This window comes from Puma concolor, chromosome B2, assembly GCF_028749965.1.
Source record: "Puma concolor isolate L17-30 chromosome B2, mPumCon1.1.hap2, whole genome shotgun sequence".
NCBI lineage: Eukaryota > Metazoa > Chordata > Mammalia > Carnivora > Felidae > Puma > Puma concolor.
This window is the reverse complement of record NC_141671.1, coordinates 45,589,850-45,610,064: the sequence shown is the minus strand read 5'-3', so window position 1 is coordinate 45,610,064 and position 20,215 is coordinate 45,589,850. Positions and strand designations below refer to the sequence as shown.

The window sequence follows — 20,215 nt, the reverse complement described above, 5'->3', positions numbered from 1 at the left end:
AGTACTTAAAAAAAATTATGTATTTATTTTTGAGAGAGACAGAGACAGCATAACCAGGGAAGGGACAGAGAGAGAGGGAGAGAAAGAGTCCCAAGCAGGCTCCGTGCTGTCAGCACAAGCCTGACACGGGGCTTGACCCCACAAACCGTGAGATCATGACCTGAGCCGAGATTGAGAGTCAGGCACTCAACCAGTTGAGCCACCCAGGCGCCCCTCTGCTTGGTAGTTTTTAATTTTAATTCTTTGTCCCCTGTTTCCGTTATCAAATTTGTTTTTATATTCGTGTTTGCCCAATCTTTGTTCTTTGTTTTTTGTTTAGCCTTTAACAGACCACTTTGTGTTGGAAGTCCTGTTATAAACAACATGTGTTTGAAGTTTCGTCTTGTTTTTTCTTTTCAACAAAATCTGAGTAAATCTGACTTTGCTTGGGGGAGCATAGTTTATTCACATTTAATGTCATATAGAAGATGCTTGATCTTACTTTCAGGGTTGTGTTTTAGAACTTGATACACTTAATTCCTCTTTTCTGTTTTTGTGTCTTTCATTTGACCTAGGTTTGCTTTGTCTTTTTCATTATTTCTGTCATGACTTGGGAGGTGTGCATTATGTGTCTCTTCTCCCAAACTCCAGTGTGAGGTTCCCCTTGTGTGATCATAGGCAGCAGTTTGCCCAGGTAAATGGGAGAGAAACATTCACACCTCCTGTGACTTCACGGGGTCAGTGCAGAGCTCTAGTTACTCAGACGTGTGGGCAGAAAGCCCGAGGCTGAAGTGATCTCAGCAATACAGTCAGCTTGACCTTTATTCCAGAATTTCCTAGCACTCCTGGCCTCCTGGCTTCAGCTGTGCCCTCCCCCTAGACCAGGATGGCCTCCGTTGCTGTGGCCCCAACAATGCCCCTCCGTCCATCTGGGGGCATTGGCTGGTCGGAGGATAAGCCAGTGACTTCCCAAGGCTTCTGGTTGGGTTCAAGTTCCATCTGTCTAGAAACTCCCACCACTATCCCAGAGGTCTCCACTTTTCCTCTCTAGATCTGCCTTTGAGATATAATATCTTCACACAACCCAAAGGCCAAAGACCGTCTCATTGGAGAGATACACCTGAACCTGCCTCATCAGCCTGTACTGCCCTAAGATGCTCATCCGTTCCCAAGGCTGACCTTCTACCATTTCAAATGCAGCCCTGTGCTGATGAGCTTTAAAAAAATATTGTGGTAACATACATACCATTTACCATCTTAACCATTTAAAAAAATCTAATGTTTATTTTTTTTAATTTTTTTTAATGTTTATGTATTTTTGAGAGAGACAGAGACAGAGCTTGAGCAGGGGAGGGGCAGAGAGAGAGGGAGACACAGAATCCGAAGCAGGCTCCAGGCTCTGAGCTGTCAGCACAGAGCCCCACACGGGGCTCAAACCCACGGACCGTGAGATCATGACCTGAGCCGAAGTCGGACGCCCAACCAACTGAGCCACCCAGGCGCCCATGATGTTTATTTTTGAGAGAAAGACAGAGCACAAGAGGGGGAGGGGCAGAAAGAGAGGGAGACACAGAATCCCAAGCAGGCTCCAGGCCCTGAGCTCTCAGCACAGAGCCCGACGTGGGGCTCGAACTCACGAACTGCGAGATTATGACCCGGGGCCAAGTCAGACGCTCAACCGACTGAGCCACCCAGGCGCCCCACCTTAACCATTTTTAAGTTCAGTGGCGTTAAGTAGATCCACATTGCCATGCAACAAGTGTGCAGAACTTTTTCACCTTGCAAAACTGAAGACCTAACCCCGTTAAACAAGAACTTCCCATTCCCCCCTTTCGTCCAGCTCCTGGCAATCACTATTATTACTCTCTTTTTATGATTTCCACTACTTTAGGTACCTCACGTAAGTGGAGTCATCCAGTATTTGCCTTTTCGTGACTAACTTATTTCACTTAGCATAATGTCCTCAAAATTTACCTACGTTGTGACATGCGTCAGAATTTCCTTCCTTGCTTAAGTCTGAATAATGATCCGTTGGACGTATATCCCACATTTTGTTTATCCGTCTACCCATTCATGGACACTTGGGCTGCTTTTATGTCTAGGCTATTCTGAGTAATGCCACAGCGAGCCTGCGTGTGCAAAGTGGGGTGGTGGGCTTTCAAAGTGTGGCAACGGAGCTCCTCAAACTTCAACGTGCGTATGAACCCACCGGCGCACCTGATTAAAGTGCAGATCTCAACTCAGGAAGTCTGGGGTGGGGCCCGGATGTTGCATTTCTGACAAATTGACGTCGTGCCTGCTCCGGTGGCTGTGCTTTGAGCCGCAAGACTGTAGACACACAGCCCCCGCATCATCGCTGAGTGTGAAACCCAGCTCTGGTCAGCCTGGGAAATTTCGTCTTTTCTCCGTCTCCCTGAACCTGTTTCCTCTACATAGCATGAGAATAAATAGCATCTCCTCCATTGCTTTGTTGTGAGGGTCAGACGCTCTCATACCAGCACAGGGCCAACACTTAAGATTTGGTACAGAGTTATTTACTTCTACTTTGCTAGCACACGTAAACCCGTGCTAGGATGCCTTTGCGAGGTGATAATTATCTAACTGGAGGCAAAGATGTCAAGCTGGGGAGTCCAGCTCAAGAAAAAGAGGAGTGAGGGACAGGGCCTTGGCGAGGAGAAGAGAGATCTGACGACCCTGGAGCCTTTAGTCACCACCTTATTTATCATCCTGTTCCCTGGGATTTTTTTTTTTTTTTCCACATAAAATGCCACCTCTCATTCCCGACTGATCGCCCATGATCACTCCAGGCCACCCCTTCCCCCACCCAAACCCATACACAATTATTTTAAAGTCATCATGTCCAAGAGGTGGGGCATTTCCTGGATTTGGTGACCTTGTGTCTTCTGGCTGAGACTTGGCCATCAGGAAATCCCCTTTGGATGGGGATGGCCATTGTCCTCAGAGACTCATCTGGGTACCTCTACATGGACAAGCAGGAGGAAGTCCCCTGGAGGTTCTGTTTTCTTCTCCGAAGTAAAGACTCATCTGAGAAGATCTATGCTCCCCTAAGAGTTCTCCTCAGTACCCAATGTTTAAGAGAAAAGGCAAGTGCCGGAGTCACAGCGGTCCCTGAATGGGGGTGACACGAGGACTCAGGAGGGCAAGGATGGTCTCTGGTGAGTCCCAAGCCAGCCTGACACACAGACACATTCCACTGCCAGAAACCGTACGAGCAGCTGGTGTGCCTGAGAACATTGCTTTCCACGACGTGAGAAACTGAGCCTCAGAATGAGCGAGTGACTTTTCCAACCAGGAAGAGGGGGAGGTGGTGGGATTCGGTGCTTGGTGCGATTCTAACGTTTGCCTTGTTGAAATCCAGGCCCCCCTGACCTTGCAACCCATCTCTTGCAACCCTTTCCTGACCTTGCAACCCATCTCTTTGTACCTTCTCAAATCTGGGAGAGCCAAGGGTATTCACCACCACCCCCGCAGGGGACTCCTCAAAGACTTTATTGCTTTCAGTATTTTTGCCGCATTTGCCCCAACGATTGCGGGACTTAAAACAAAAAATGGGTTATTCTCACAAGAGGCTGTGCATCCTCGCTGGAAGGATGACAGAGGCAGTAGGTGACAGAGCTACAGAGGCGGTGCTTTGCAGAGATGTCCCCTGACAGTTCCCGATACTCACCATAAGAATGCAGGAAATAGTTCAAAAGTAGTGTTTCTCAAAAGATGGCCTCATGTCCAGAGATGTGCCCATTAAAAAGACAGTTTTTGGGGCGCCTGGGTGGCGCAGTCGGTTAAGCGTCCGACTTCAGCCAGGTCACGATCTCGCGCTCCGTGAGTTCGAGCCCCGCGTCGGGCTATGGGCTGATGGCTCAGAGCCTGGAGCCTGTTTCCAATTCTGTGTCTCCCTCTCTCTCTGCCCCTCCCCCGTTCATGCTCTGTCTCTCTCTGTCCCAAAAATAAATAAATGTTGAAAAAAAAAAATTAAAAAGACAGTTTTTGTCACCGCACCCCAGACCTGCTAACCTGGACTGGGGGGAGCCAAGGGAAGTGATCCTTACGGTCACAGATTGAAATGCTATCTACGAGGGAATTGACTGCACCTGAATTGTTTTAACCTCAAGCCTTTAGCCCCTCCAGAAAATGGAGCAAATGAAATCGAGACCTTGGAGAGCTTCCCGAAGGTGATTGCCAGGGATCACCTTCTCCTGGGCCGAGTCCCCCAACCACAGCCCATGAAGAGTGGATGGAGAAGCCTTCCTGGTGGCTCCCCACTCCCTACCCCTAGCCCCCCAGAGAGGATGCAGGCAGGAATACAGCAGAAGCCCCTTCCCTTCTGCCTGAGCACAGAGCCAAAGCAGTCTCCGGGAGAAGCTGGACAGGAACCAGCCCTATGCACTGACTTTGCTCCCTCTTGGTTGCTGCGCATTTAGGTACAGCTAAGATAAGTCCTCTGCAAACAAAAGAGCATTTGGGCTTCTGACATTCCAATCGTCATGCATCGTTCCTCTACTTGTTTCTTCAAGAACATTTATGAACTGTCAGGCACACCACTCCCGTACAGATCCTCATGGCTGTTAACACTGTCATCGAAAAGAAGGAGGGGATAGGAGGAAGTGACAGAGAAAGAAAGGGTGCTAGGTAAGAGAGCCGAGGTCACGGAGACAGACCCACAGTTTCCCGGGGTATCTCCTGATAAAATCATTCAATGCCCGTATGGACACGTGCAGACTCTGGAGCCAGGCTAGCCCGGTTGGAGTCCTGGTTCTGCCCTTTAAAGGCTGTGTGACCTTAGGCAAGTCATTTGACCTCTCTGCACCTGTGCTTTCTCATCAGGGAAATGTGAATAATCATAGTACCTATGCCTTAGATTGTCGTGGGGATTAAATACCTAAGCACGCATCAAGTACTCAACAGTGCCCGACACAGGAGTGTTGGATATATCTTAGGCATTCATATTTTTATAATTGTTATGACGGGAGATAACTAGAAAATAATGAGAGATACCACAGATGGTAGAATGAGCTTTGCCTGGGGTGGCGTTCATGGATGTGTTGAGCTCATGGGAAAGGACACACCACAGAGGGTAGGGGCTGTATGGCTCTCCTGTTGAGCCTTGAAGGGAGTCTGGATTGGGACGCACAGCCTAGCAGGGATGAACTAGGAAACCCAGGTCAGGTCAAGGTGTGGTTACCAGCCGCAGAATTGGCGGTGATCCCAACAAAGCCAATCAAAGTCAACTCTTAAAGAAAGCTGCATGATGACAGGAGAAGAGCTTTATAGAGACGAAGTGAGTGTCAATGTGTGGATGAAAGGGTCCATGGCAATGGTGCTTCTAGAAGAGCGTGACGCTTTGTCCCAGAATAGCTCTTACAACGTCACCAAACTATTCTCGGTGCCTTACGTTTGTTAATCATTTGATCCTTATGACAACCTCACGAGGCAGACTATTTTTATTCCTATATTATAGATGAGTACGGAGGCACAGAGAGGTTAAATAACTTGCCCAAGTTCACACAGCCACTTAACAGCAGAGCTAGGATTTGAACTCAATGTCCGTAGGGTCTTTGCTCTTAACTATTATAGTCTATGGTATAATTCAACTTTATTAAGGGCTTACTATGTGTCACATGCAGTTGATGTAATTCTTATAACAGTTCTATGAGGTCGGAAATATTATTATTCCATTTTACAGAAAAGAAGACTGAGGCTCAGAGAGGGTAAGTAAGTTCCCCCAGGTCACATAACTAGTAAGCAGCACAACCTTGTGCCCGGGCAGTCTGACTCCAGAGCTAGCTCTCACAGCCCCTGCCACAGAAAGCAACAATAGAGCCATCCAGAAGAAAAAGGAACAAAGGAGGAGAAGATGATTTCTAAGCATGCATAATGTAAACAGCCCTAACGCAGCAGAAAGATTGGGGTGGGGACAAGCTGAGTGCTGAGGAGAGGTCATGTCTCAGACTTGTCTAAGACTCGTCACCGGAATGACTCAGGGTTCAAGTCTTAGGCAGAAAGCACAAGTTAAAAAACACCATAATTTGTATTTCTTGACCCAACTCAAACTACAGGAACTCGGAGAAACTCAGATGTGGTGATTGGTTCCGCTCCTGGGCCTAGAGACTGGTCTATGAAAAGTGAACACCAGCTCACATTCATAGAGTTCCCACCATCCGCGGGGTACAATCCCCCGCAGCCCTACGCTCAGCTCCTACGTTTCAGAGCACATGAGCAGGAAGCCAAGGAGATAAGACATCTCTAACCCTCACTGACAGTCTCCTAAAATGTTCTTTCAGATTCTCCGTGAACATGAACTAGCGGGGAAGGAGCCACTAAGGCAAAAACGAGCAGGTACGTAAAGCCTTTGCTTGGCAGTCTCTTCTAGTAAGCCCAATCAAATGACATTTGCTGTAGCTTTTTAAACCCTGTGATCCCTATAACGCAGTCTCCGAGTGTATCAGGGTTCAATTTCTAGAAGCAATTACAAGGCAACTCCATTCCCTCCTCTACATAATGATATTAAATGGATTTTAGCAGCACGTTACAAGCCCCTCACCTCCCCCCTCTCTGCTCCCGAGATCGTGAAGAGTCTGTCCCCAGTGGCTCTCTCCTCAACTCCCACTTCCTTGCCTTTCAAAAACACCAAACTGATTCCCCATATAAAATCTTTCATGGGCTCCCAAATGCCTTGGATCTCTCCCAGGATTTTCTCAAATCCAATCACCTGCTGGATTCTTAGCAGACCCCATGTGATTTTCCCACTTATTCTCCTTCTGTTTCCTTTCACATGGTCGCTGCCCACCCACCACCCTCCTTTGTTTGTCGGAGAGACTCCATTCACATGGGCTCCTGCCACGTAAGGCTTTCCATTGATTCCCCAGACAGGGAGGGGCCGTTTTCCTGGGTTCCCACTGCTCTTGTCACATTCCCATAGCACAAGATGCGTCCCAATGCTTTGTAATAACTTTACTTCCCATTTGTCATCCCCAGTAGACATGAGTTCCCTTGAACCCTCCTCATCTCTGTAGCCTGGCACTGAGCCCAGTTTCTCAGTAAATGAGTGAACAAATAGAGAGCGTATGTCCCTGTCGCAGCTGCCCCTTTGTGAGTCGAGGGTGGGTTCCTACCGCCAAAGCTGCTGGCCCAGTGTCTGTACCAATTCTGGAGAAGGTAGAACTTCTTAACCTTCAGGATTATGACTGAATCACGCCCAGACATGCCGTGGTTTGGTCTGTTTAGTCTTGTCATCTGCAGGAGTCATAAAGCCGCCAAAGAGGGTGGGCTTTCGCGGGGGCCAGGATAAAGGTGTCTGTTGGAGCTTCTCAGAGCACCAACCAGATCGACCTCTGCCCAGTGCTTGAAATGACAATTCGATCATATTTTATTAAGGACTCAAAATGTTCGCTGGAAGGTCATACCTTCATTTTTTCTTCCTTTGCCTTTCTTTCCTTCCTTTTCTGTTTCGGCTTTGTTCTATATCCTTATACACCCTCACTCTCCCACTCCCCTCCTTCCCTGAAGCAGTCCGAAGCACACAAGTGGCACTTTCTGTGCGTTTAAACAAAGCATCAGTGCAGGCACTCCCATCCCCTGAGCCCCCTGGCACCCTGTGACAGGAGCGGAGCTGGAGATGTCCCCATTCGGTACTTTGAACGATTTTCTTTTTAAGAACCAAAGTACTTGCGGGTGAGTTCCAGCTCCAGGTTTCTCCCAGGCTCCTGTAAGGCCCAGGCTGCCAGCCTCCTCGGGGACAGTCGGTGACCATACAGCTGTAAAAGTAGCGTCTTCCTGCGCTTCCGGGCCTGGCTGTCTGTGACCCGTGGTGACATCGTGAGAGGTTAGCCTTTTGGAAGGAAGCCACGTCTGCGTCTAAGGATTTGACATTCCAAAATTTTCCAGATGTGCTTTCATTGAAAACAATCATGATGATAATAAATTACCATAAAAATATATTTTCCGTTTATTATACATGATCCTCTGTGCGCTTAGGCTTTTAGAGTCGTTTTGGAAGGTGATAAGGACTCAACCCATCATCTGCAGAAGACAGTTTGACCTTGGGGCTTCTACAAAATCGCCAAAGTAAGGAGTGGCTATGGAAAGACTCAGGGGCTAGACCTCAGAGAGCTGAAATATAAATTGCGATGGAGAGCACCATTCTCGAGGAAAACAATGAAAGAAACCAACAGGAGGCAAACAAAGTTTCCAAGAAAAGAGAATTGTCGACAGGCATTTCCTTTTGAGGCACTGGATCAAAGCTTTAGGGTTTGGGATAGATAGAATCATCTTTATTTATTTTTTTTTTTCAACGTTTATTTATTTTTGGGACAGAGAGAGACAGAGCATGAATGGGGGAGGGGCAGAGAGAGAGGGAGACACAGAATCGGAAACAGGCTCCAGGCTCCGAGCCATCAGCCCAGGGCCTGATGCGGGGCTCGAACTCACGGACCGCAAGATCGTGACCTGGCTGAAGTCGGACGCTTAACCGACTGCGCCACCCAGGCGCCCCTAGAAAGGTCTTTTCTAACCATTCTAGATGGTTAAAATGCCACTCTGCCCTCACTCTGCCTGCCACTCTGTTTTTTGACCCTGCTTTAGTATCTCCTTGCCCTCCAGAACTGCCTGACACTGAAGTTTCAGCCTACTTTTACCTCCCGCACGGGTGCAGGAGACCCATGGAAGTAGGTAGAGCTTTGCCTCTCTTATTTACGCCAGGTCCCCAGCACCTAGCGTTGTGCCTGGGAAGTAGGCACTCAGCCAACAGTAAAGTTACTTATGAATCGATAAGTCAAGAAACTAGGGCACAAATGAGTAAACCTAGCTAGACTTAAGATCAAAACCCATGAGTGTCAATGAGGGGTCACAGTGTGGTTTTCCTCAGTGTGGATTTCTAAGACATTTATGATGCTGAAACAAATAGAACAATGTTTTAGATAATTCTTCCATTTATTATTAATAATTTTGCTCTTGGATATGCTTTTATTTTGAAATTGACTTTGAGAATTGCACACTAGTTCTAAAGACACATTTCATAATAATGCCTTCTTTGTCTTTTAGAGTACATTAGGGTTTACAAAGTGGTCACTTTCATTATCTTCTTCCATTAGAGTTGTGACAAGGAGTGGTTAAAAGAAAATGGACTTGGGGTGCCTGGGTGGCTCAGTCAGTTAACTATCAGACTTCAGCTCGTGGTCCATGAGTTCAACCGTGCATCGGGCTCTGTGCTTACAGCTTGGAGACTGGAGCCTGCTGCAGATTCTGTGTCTCCCTCTGTCTCTGACCCTCCCCTCCTTGCACTCTGTCTCTCTCCCTCTCAAAAATAAATAAACATAAAAAAATTTTTTAAAAAGAAAAAATAGACTTTGGGGTGCCTGGATGACTCAGTGTGTTGAGCGTCTGACTTCAGCTCAGGTCATGATCTCACAGTTTGTGAGTTTCAGCCCCACAACAGGCTCTCTGCTGTCAGTGCTTAGCCTGCTTCAGATACTCTGTCTCTCTCTCTCCCTGCCCCTCCCCCACTCATGTTTTCTCTCTCTCTCTCTCTCTCTCTCTCTCTCTCTCAAAATTAAATAAAACATTTAAGGGAAAAAAAGTAAAATGAACTTTGGAGTTAAGAAAATATGGTTTCAAATCCCAGCTTTAACATTTGCTATTTATGTGGCTTTAACCCATCAAGCCTCAGTTTTATCATCTGCAAAATGGGTATATGCATACTCTCCTCATGACCTAGACCCTACTGGCCAATGAATAAATGGCAGCTGCTATTATTATTGTTACTTTTGTTATGATCACTTTTGATCCATCTGGTATGACTGAAGAAAGACGTGCACAAATGCACTTGGAGGCCACCTGACTGTCTCCATAGGACCAGAAGCAGGGGGTGTCTGAAAACAACAGCAACAACAAACAAAGCAAAAGCAAAAACAAAACAAAGACGAACAAACAACAAAACACACACACATGTAAAAAAAAACAAGTTTAGGCGCTAATATTGGCTCTCCAGGATTACTTTCTTGGTTTCCTCACTTGGATTAGAACATTAAATCCTAAACCTGCCTGATCCAGAATCACCAGTGGGAATTGAAACACACACACACACACACACACACACACACATTTCTGGACCTAATCCATGAAGATTTTACTTTGACTCACCTGGGTTGAGACTCCAAAGTATTCATGTGTGTTGAATTCCCTAGATGTACATAATCATCAGTCAAGTGTAGACCACTGGAATAGACGACTTCCAAGGGCAAGCCCCTAGCTTTTTGAGTTACTATTGGGTTGTTGAGCTTGTTTTAAAGAACTATTTCCATGCTGACGGCATTTCCTTCTCTAGTAGAGGTCCCCATCTTTATCAGCCTCTAGGGAGAAGTGGCACTCAGGAGTTCTGAAACTCCTTTAGAAGTTGTTGAAGAACATAAAAAGCAGATGAGCGGAGAGGAACTTAGAGGCTAGTGCTTTAATTACAGTTGCACGAATCCCATGGAAGAGAATTTGCTAAAACCATAGGAACTTTCCTCTTCATATTTTAAGCTTGTGGCTCAGTTCCCTGCAAGATCTCACTGGAAGGACCACCTTGGTTTCAGTGGGGAATGATGCCATTGATGAATCACCATGTGCTTTCCAGGCATTCGCTTGTTCTGCAACTGTGTCTGGAAAGGGCACAGAGAGGTGGGCTCAGGGGTGAGCGGGAGGAATGGTGAGCTGGCAGGCATTGAGGCTATGGTGGGGGTCAGACCCTGGGGTGCAACGACGCAGATGAGGAAGTGGGGGATGTGGGATTGTTATTGACTTCACTCTGCTAAAAAACCCTACCGTCTAGGATATCCTGTTTACATTCAAGGGAGGAGATAGACTGCTTACGGACAAAGAGAATCCTGGAGCTAGGAATGCGCTGGAGGGTATAAACATTGCATTACTTTTCAGGAAAAAGAATATGCTCCAAGGCAGACTTTATAAATATTATGCAGCCGCCCTCCTCTCAAATGTTCCCTGTGGGCAACCCACCATGTCTAGAGTTAGGCTCACACAGATTAAGGTTAGCAATTCTTCCGGGAAGCCTGTTTTCATCACAGAACCATCAGAGAATCAGAAAGAAAACAGGAAATTTTAGGCATCGCTGTGGTATCATGACAGCCTGTGACTCTGCGTCGGGTTTTAAAAGCCTTTTTGCTCTGCTTGTAAATACATTTTTTATAAGGAGGAAATATACCTTAAGATGCAGTCTTAATTTTGAGAGATACACAAAGACTTTTTTCACAGTTTGAGTTAATTACAGCAAGTTGCAGGACGGATGCCAAAATGAAATACTTCTCAACAAGGCTGTTGAGTAAAACCCAACTTCTTCTTATTTGTTTGATTGTTTGTTTGCCTATTTTCTTCCAAGATTTTGTGTAAATTCAAATTAGTTACATGTAGTGTAGCATTGGTTTTAGGAGTAGAATTTAGTGAGTGATTCTAAAATCAACCTTCCAAGGCATAGTTTATAACTATCAGTTTACAAATATTACAGCTTTCTGTAATAAAAACTTATTTACTGGAGTTTCCCACAATGAACTTAACTCATTTTTAGTCCTTCACATCAATATTCCTTGGAGAGTTTTAAACAAATCTGGCAATATTATGGGAAAAATTTTTGCCCTTTTAGAAAACATAGAATTGATTTTTTTGGCAAAATATACATCATGCAAAATATACATCAGATTTGACTTAAATTTTCAAGTAATACTTTTGCAAGTATTCTCTAACCTTTTCCTTCTTTGACTGACAAGATCAAATAAGCCACAATTTGTCTTCTCAACGCATCTGTGTAAAAATTTCTCCTAATCTTTGAAGGTTCATCATTAGCTATGAAACTCGCCCTTGGCTTCTGCTCCTCTTATGTATTTCAGCCAAGAATGAGCCAAAGATTCGGGCAGTGATGGGGAGGTGAATGTGTGGCTCTCTTAGAGGGTCACAATTTTAATAAGAGCTAATTGGGCACATGTTTATTATGGGGTGAGCTCCATGCCAGATGGAGTCAAGCCATGAGAAGTGAAAGAAATAGTTCCTGCCCTTGAGAAGCTTACAACTAGTGAACCAGACATGATGTAATACAGGAAATTATGAAAGGACATTCCAGTATATACATTGTCTGGCTTGCTGGTGGGTGGGTATGTGTTGGATCAAATGCATCTAGGATGCCAGACACAGAAACAGCCTGGAGGCCATTTGGAAGGGCGATGAAGAGCTGGAGATATCTCTGATTTTACGTTCTCCTGGGCAAATTTTACTTTTGTTGAGTACCCATCATGTTCAGGACACCAGAGGTACACAGTGAGAACTAAGAGCCCATGCTATGTGCGTAGGCTAAGGGCAAAGGGAATTAACAGGATGACTCTTCCTGGAGGCCTTCAAGCCATGCGTAGTTCAGATCTCAAAATATACACATGTCAGTTGAATGGTGTTGGAAACACCCTGACTCATTTCTCTGAGTCAGGACCGTGGCTTTATTGTCTGGATGTTGCCAAGGCCCCCTGCTAGATCTCCCTGCTTCTGTTCTAGACAAGTCCTGAGCTTAGCCTGTGAATCTCTCAAATGGCCAGAGGCCACTACACTTAGACCAGAAAGATCAGTTGCCTTCCTTCTTTAAATGGTAAAGTCATAGACAGGGAGCACCATGAAGGGGGCAAGGCTGATGTGCCAGCATCCACATAGTCCTGTAATTGCCTTTAAATGTGGAACTGTCCGCCATGCTCCCTCTCTGCCCGCCAACCCCCCCCCCTCCCCCCCGCCGTGGTGAATTCTCACAGGTTCCTATGCTTTCCTTTCAGTTGCCTCAAGCAGAGTTGTGGCTGAAGAGTACACTGTTGATGTTGAGATCAGTTTTGAAAACGCCTCCTTCCTGGAGCCTATCAAAACTTACTTGAACAGCCTCAGTTTCCCAATTCAAGGGAACAGCACTGACCAAGCCACCACCACCATTTTAAGCATTGAGGTGACCACAGGTGAGTCAAAGGCCCGTTGCTATAGAATGGAGGGTTGGGAATATCAGGAGAGAAGCTGTCCGAGCTCCTTACTGTCACAGCAAATTGCAATTCGTAGGCAAGTGACGTGACTCAAAAAGGCCTGATGTGTGATTTTATGACTTCACGGCCTTCCAGAATGCAGCCCCTCTTGGCAGACTCCATAGCCAGTTCCTTATCTCAAATGGGAGCCAAATGTTTGCTTGGTGGTTTGTGTATTGGTTGTCACAAAATGGTCCCAAGATACTTCCAGGTCCTTCACAACAGGCTACTTGGTCCCATCCGTCTGGGTAGTCAGTGGGTACGGCAAGGGCTGGTTCAGGTATTAATAAGGAGCAAGTTCCCTTCATTTTGGGAGCATAGGTCAGGAAATGGGAACCAGGTACACACCTGGATTTGGAAGCAAGACATAATACAGAAACTCTAGGGCCGTGCGACGGGATTTTCTGATCGCTGCCTTCCTTTTGAGGTTATGCGAGCTGTCCTATTTCTCAGGCACCATCACCTGGGAAGCTATGATATGGGAGTCCCCCTTGTCCCAAACAAAGGTATTGCCTTGCAAACACTAACAGATTTGGGGTTTCATGATTCTAAAATGGAGGCAAGAATAAAATTCTTGTCTTTCAAGAATTTTTTGAATTATAGTTCAAATAGTTCATCAGCATCAGTCTATGCATTCCAATGTTTATTCCTTTGATTTTGAGAGAGAGAGAGAGAGAGAGCATGTGAATGGGAGAGAGAGGCAGAGAGGGAGAGAGAGAGAGTCTTAAGCAGGCTCCACACTCGGTGGAGCCACCCAGGTCACCAACTGAGCCACCAAGCACCCCAATCCAATTTTTTATTCTTAATATATGCTAGCTGAACCCGAAATGGCTGCTTCCTAGCTCCCTCTGGATGCCCTTCCCACCTATGCTGTAGCAAAGGACTGCATCAGTGTCCACAGATTCACTAGAGCTTGGGTGCCTCTCCTATTTCAGGAGCAGTGATCTGATGACTTTCCTTTGGGTAGTCACTCTTAGAATAGACAGCTCCCCATGACATGACTTCAACCGAGTTTTAGAAATAAATTCAAAGCCCTCTGTTTTCAGAGCATTTTCCAATGTCCCCAGTGGGATTAGAAAGTATTTGGTTTGTTTACGTGTGACTAGAAATATAACAGGCACAATTTTATTTGTACTCTGTATTTGCTGTTTAACAAATTACCCCAAAACTTAGCATCCTAAAACAACAAACATTTATCGTACCATACAGCTTCTGAGGGCTAAGAATTCAGAAGGAGCTTAGCTGGGTGACCCTGGCTCAGGGTCTCTTATGAGGGCACAGTCAAGCTTCGGGCAGAGTAGCAGTTCTCCGAAGGCTCCACTGCAGCTAGAAAATCCTCTCTGAAGCCCACTCACATGGTTGTTGGCAGGACTCAGCTCCTCACTAGCTGTTGACTGGAGACTTGCTTCTCACCATGTTGGCCTCTCCATGACATGTCCTCATGCAATGGCAGCTGGCTTCCCCCCGGAGCTAGTGGTGAGGGACAGACATCACTGAAGGAAGCCACAGCGTCTTATATCCTAATCTCAGGAGTGATATATCATCACTTCTGCCATATTCTGTTGGTCACACAGACTAAGTCTAGGGCAACATGAGAGTGAGTGACAAAACGGTGTTAATAGTCAGAAACAGGGGTGGTCAGGGGCTGCCTTGGAAGCTGGCTACCATACACTTTGTGCCCAGAAATCTGTCTATCCCATTATTATTGTAGGCATCCGCTGTAACAGTCAGAGCAGTCATCCTTCAGACGGCCATACCTAATAGCGTGGTGATGTGTACGGGAATCACAGGAATCTCACGTAGTACTGTTGAACTTCCCAAAGGGCAATGTGGAGTCAAGTTAGAATTTTCTACAGAGTACAAATACTTACAGTCTATACATGTAAAGGTGGCGAGCACCTTCTCTCTCCTCACTGTTCTGGTTGTTGATAGTCTGCAGACCTACCGGAAATGAAATCTGGTGCTCGTGTGAGACAGGCTATAGGTGGCCTCAAGAAAGGTGTCTCCACAATCTCACTTGTCAAGAGCATGATGGCTTCCCTGCAGGGCATCGTTGCAGTTGCCTTAAAGGACTACCTCCCAAGGGACCTTTTTGCCAGCTCCAGGGAGGTAAGTAACTGTTGATTAAGTGTTTGTTTGTTTGTTTGTTTGTTGACTGACCGATATCAACTCAGGCAAATGTTTCTCGGTCCTGTGTGTATTCGAACGCTAACATGAGATTTTGAAATACTGCCCTGTGATTCTTTCAGCAGATGTTACCCTAAGAATGTCAGTCCGACTCAATGTGGGCTTTCAACAAGACCTCAAGAACTCTTCCTCTGCTCTCTATAGGTCCTACAAGACTGACTTGGAAACAGCGGTAGGTTTTGACCCCAAGAACATCTTAGCCAACAAGTTCTTTGGGCTGGTCTGAATCTGTTGCATTCACCAAGGATAAATTCTGTCAGAGTTTATGAATATGGGCATCAAAAATATTCCTAGATATCTGGGATGATGAATTACGGAGTGTTCAAATCCAACAGTGCGCAGGGGATGATTTTACGTCATCTCGACCTATAGGTGGAACTTCCTCCCAGGGTAGAATTGATTCAGAGAAGACTTGGTGTCATCAACCCACTGAATCCAATTCAGGTCTAGAAGCACCTGGTGGCGCATTTCTATTTGTCTTCCCACACTTCACGGATGAAGCCCTAACGTCTTTTGGGTAGATCAGCCCAAGGCTGGCACCGTGGTTTCAAATCATTCCACATTAAAGGTCATGAGGCATTCTCACTTAAGACAGATTTCGATTTACTCATATAAAAATAGAGAATATTCCCAGGGTATTAACTGAGTGCCAGACATTACTCTAAGTGATTTACACTGGATTAATTCATCTGAATCTAAAGGCTTTGCTTGAGTGAACTCATTTGCGATAGAGCGTCCCAGTTGGTGTGGTACAAATTATTACAGGGGGGCTGAGATAATGACTTCCCTTAACTCTCTGGGCAGCCAAGCCCCTGCCTCAGGCCAGGAGCAGCCTCAGCTTACCCTTGGAAACCACATGAATGAGGTTTCGTTTTCTGTGGGTGCCATGCTGAAGCGCCGAAGGGCTCTTGGACATCCGATGTGCATATCTGGCATGTGATAGCGCTACACAGCGTGAGAACCTTCCACACATGCTGCGCCCTCAATTATATGCTTTTGAGGGAAGAGAGAGTTGCATATTCATCTTTGGATCCTACCAACCCAGCTTCCTGGCACAGTGCTCTGCACCCACAGTGCTTTGCATGTTGCATCTACTCGTAAATGTGACTTGAATCAAAATGAATTCCCTGGGATGGGTGTTCAGAGAAACCTCCCCATTTTCTCTGCCAGGCATTTCCCTGAGCGAAATTTTTGGCACATTAAATCTGGTGTTTGTTTGCTTCTTGGAGAACCCAGGCTGACATAGGTCAAGAGGAATTACTTCTTCAAAGTTCTGTCAGCATTAGCCTTAACAAAATATACAGGAGAAAGTTTTACCTGGTGATAAGAAAAAAGATGTGCTTTTTACTCTGCTTTCAACCTTTTGACTTATCTCTCACTGGACCTTGATACATGACACTTGTCTTTCTTTGTTTTCCAGTTCTGGAAAGGTTACAGTATTTTACCAGGCTTCAAATTGGTGACTGTGACAGGTTTCAGGTAAGAAACTGTAATCGGGTCATTCCTGCCCAACGGCAGAGACCACTACATTAGTGAAGAAGAAACAACCCATTAGAGGGGCATCATCTAGAGCAGTTTGGTAGAGGTGGAGACAATGCTCGATTGGTAGGGCGCAAAGAGGGAGGCAATACTGAGAACGGAAACTCACTCCTCACAGATATACCTGCTTAAATGGAAAATGAGCCCAAGACTTGTGTTTATTCTGTGCCTGCAGGGGTTTTGCAAACAGATAAGGGATAAGTCCACAGACTAGGGAGTTCCAAAATATAAAAGTGAAAGAATGTCACGCATGATGCCTTTATTCAAGAAAAGTTGTCCAGCCAGCCACGGGCACAGAGTTGCACGCTGCTATGTAAATGGCTCCTCCTGGAGTTGGGCTCCACGGCAGCCCTAAGGAGGTATGCACAGTGTTTCAAAAAGTTAGATGCCAATTTTAACAATGAAGAATGTTCACAGAAACATTCGCGATTCTGCTTCAGTTGACATTCAGCATATCTGGTAACCTCGGGCCAGCATGGCTGTGTGACAACAGTCTCTGCACTGTGGCTGTGACCCTATGACCAACTTGTGTGATTCACTTCACTCATTCCCGTCCAGCCGTTTTGCTCACTTATGTTACCTGTCTGCAGACATTTGAGTGTGCAAGCCTTTGTCGCAGGCTTTCAGCTAGAGCCTGAAAACAGGTTGATTTGAGTGAACCTTTGAAGATAAAAAGTACCCAGGCTGTGCTTGCCATTTTGTTTTCCCATGTAAATAAACCATAAGGATGTAGACTCTTCCAGGTCAGTTACTGCCTTACTGAACTGACTGGTCTCCATCCAGGCCCGGAAGCGTGGTTGTGACATACGAGGTCAAGACTACAACACCATCACCTGAATTGATGCGTAAAGCAAATGATCAAGTAATGCGGAACCTTAATCAGACCTACAAAATGGACTACAATTCCTTTCAAGTAGTTACTAGCAGTAAGTAGGACATCTCCACGTTTTTCCTATACATGGATTCTATTTAGCTATAGCAATGGTATTTATCGTTATGCTTAAAACCAGGAAATTACATTACAGTGTCCTCCATGGGGACAGGCTGTCTGGTTCCTGGCACAGAGGCTTCCCGTCTGAGGCACCGTTACAGATCCTGCCAACCAGGCTAATGTCACTGCAGTTGGGAAAGGGGTTGCAGTGGGGAGAGATTTTGCAGGAGTGTCCCAGAGCCAACCGGGTCGATGGAGGGCTTTGTTTTGTTTCGTTTCGTTTTTAGTCAGAAGTCTGGGGGCGCCTGGGTGGCTCAGTCGGTTGGGCGTCCCACTTCAGCTCAGGTCATGATCTCACGGTCTGTGAGTTCGAGCCCCGCGTCGGGCTCTGTGCTGACAGCTCGGAGCCCAGAGCCTGCTTGAGATGCTGTCTCTCCCTCTCTCTCTCTGCCCCTCCCCTACTCATGCTCTGTCTCTCAAAAATAAATAAATGTTAAAAAAAATTAAAAATAAAAAAATAAACACATAATCGGAAGTCCCACATCATCTGGGCACCTGCGTGGCTCAGTCGGTTAAGCAGCCAACTCTTGATTTAGGCTCAGGTTATGATCTCGTGGTTCATGTGATCAGGACAGAGCCCTGAAAGCATGGAGCCTGCTTGGGATTCTCTCTCTCTCTCTCTCTCTCTCTCTCTCTCTCTCTCTTTCTCTCTCTCTGCTCCTCCCCCACTCTCTCTCTTGCTCTCAAAAAAAAAAAAAAAGTCCCAAAACATCCAAAAACAAACATTGGAGTGGGGTTGGGACATTCATGAAATGCACTGATATTAAACAATTGCTACTGTTATTTTAGAGAAGTAGTTCTTGAAGTATGCCCCCCCCCCAAACCAGCAGCGTCAGCATCCCCTGGAACTTGTTAGAAATACAAATTCCTAGGGCCACCGCAACCAATCAGGGCGATCTGTGTTTCCACAAGCCCTTCAAGTGATTCTAACGTGTGGGAAAGTTTGAGAACCTCTGCTTTGGATCCCATAGAGCAGTGGTGAAAATCCTGGGATTTTCAGATGCTTTCCCCCATTTTACAAATGGGTACAGAGTTGTGTTCTGGTGTGTTACCAGGTGGGTGGACCTATTGTCACTTGGGAAATAGAAAGGAGAGAGCCAGCTGGGCAGAGATTTGGCAGGCAAGAATTTGAGGCAGATGTTCTAGATAATTCTGGTACGTGGTTCCAGAATAAAGTCTATGCCTCTTCAGAACCACGCTGCGTCCATTCGGGGAGGACTCTGAAAGGTCAGCTGCAGGCGCCTCTGGGAGACAGGGCACAGGGGTTAGGCCGTCCCCACGACAGATTTACACGGCTCGCCTTTACATTCTCCGGTAGTTTTAGATGCCAGGTCATTTTCAAAAACAAAATGTTAAAAGAGATGTGCACAGTGGTAAGAAAGTGCTGCAACCTAAGCAAGGAGAAAAGAAAAATAACAATTGGAATAAATAAGGCAGCAACAACACAGGTGAAAACTGGAAAACTGAAGGAAGAGGAGTGAGTGGCCTAAAATTCAGACTCCCATGGAAGACAGCCAGCCATGCCACCCCTGCCTGACCCCCAACACCACCCCCCCAACCCACACAGGTTTTGCCTTGAACAAGTCCCTGTATTTATGGTTCTGAGGGCCGAGGACAATATCGGCCTCTCGCAGAGGTAAGCTTTGGTTATGATTACTCTCTCCTCCAAATTTCAGTTGTGTTGAGGTTAGTCAGCCACTTAAACGAGTTTTACTGGTTAGTGGCTGACTGCCGGTCCAGAAACATGGTGTTGACAATGCAGTTCACAAAGGCACTTTGGAGTTTGTGCCTTATTCTTCCAAAGAGCAATGAAGCCATTGTGAACGGCACTTGACCCTGCTTCTACAGAGGGTTTACATCCAGGATGATCCTGGGATGTGCACAGACTCAGACCAAGAAACACGAACTTATGTCATGTGCAATTCCACGGGAGAGCTCAGACATCATCCTGCTTTCCATAGTGTTGGTGGGATTTACCTAGAATATAAATATCCAGAAGGTCAAGTGACTGGGTGTTTGTTTTTAATTTCTAGTTATATTTGGAGGCAGAGGAGAGGAACAGAACCAGAAAGAAAAAGAGCCAAACGAATGAGTATCAGGAACTTATTTTAAACCTTTATGAACTACAAAGGGCACAGGGCAATGTTCAGAACATTTCCATTTATTTGGTGGTATATCAATCCTCAATATAATTAATGTTTGGTTAATTAGCAGGGTCACTTAACCAGAATGCTCCTTTAATCACTGCCGATAGATTTATGGTCAATTCCACATAACCACATTCTACTAGCAGTCTTACTAATCGTTATTATTGGCGACAATGATAATGAAGAGAGACATTGTTATTGTGTCTTTCCTGTGTTAAGCCCAGAGGGTTACACATATTTTGTCTTCATATATCCGGTGAGACAGGTACTATTATCTCCATTTTATAGGTGAGGAAATGGAAGCTGAGAAAGGGTAAAGAATG

At 45.9% G+C, this 20,215-nt stretch overlaps 1 protein-coding gene across 8 annotated transcripts in view; it reads left to right on the top strand.

Annotated features, from left to right (window-relative positions):
- The window catches only part of ADGRF5 (adhesion G protein-coupled receptor F5), a 95,796-nt gene that overhangs the window by 46,142 nt on the left and 29,439 nt on the right, over nucleotides 1-20,215 (top strand). For 6 of the 8 annotated variants that reach the window (XM_086707018.1, XM_086707023.1, XM_086707019.1 and 3 more), the window contains exons 3-8: nucleotides 6,279-6,333; nucleotides 12,795-12,968; nucleotides 14,961-15,137; nucleotides 15,278-15,387; nucleotides 16,636-16,694; nucleotides 17,538-17,680. In XM_086707018.1, the coding sequence (XP_086563144.1) occupies nucleotides 6,279-6,333; nucleotides 12,795-12,968; nucleotides 14,961-15,137; nucleotides 15,278-15,387; nucleotides 16,636-16,694; nucleotides 17,538-17,680 (718 nt within the window). The remainder of the gene's footprint in view (nucleotides 1-6,278; nucleotides 6,334-12,794; nucleotides 12,969-14,960; nucleotides 15,138-15,277; nucleotides 15,388-16,635; nucleotides 16,695-17,537; nucleotides 17,681-20,215) is intronic. The other 2 variants (XM_086707020.1, XM_025925752.2) reach the window with 1 other exon arrangement.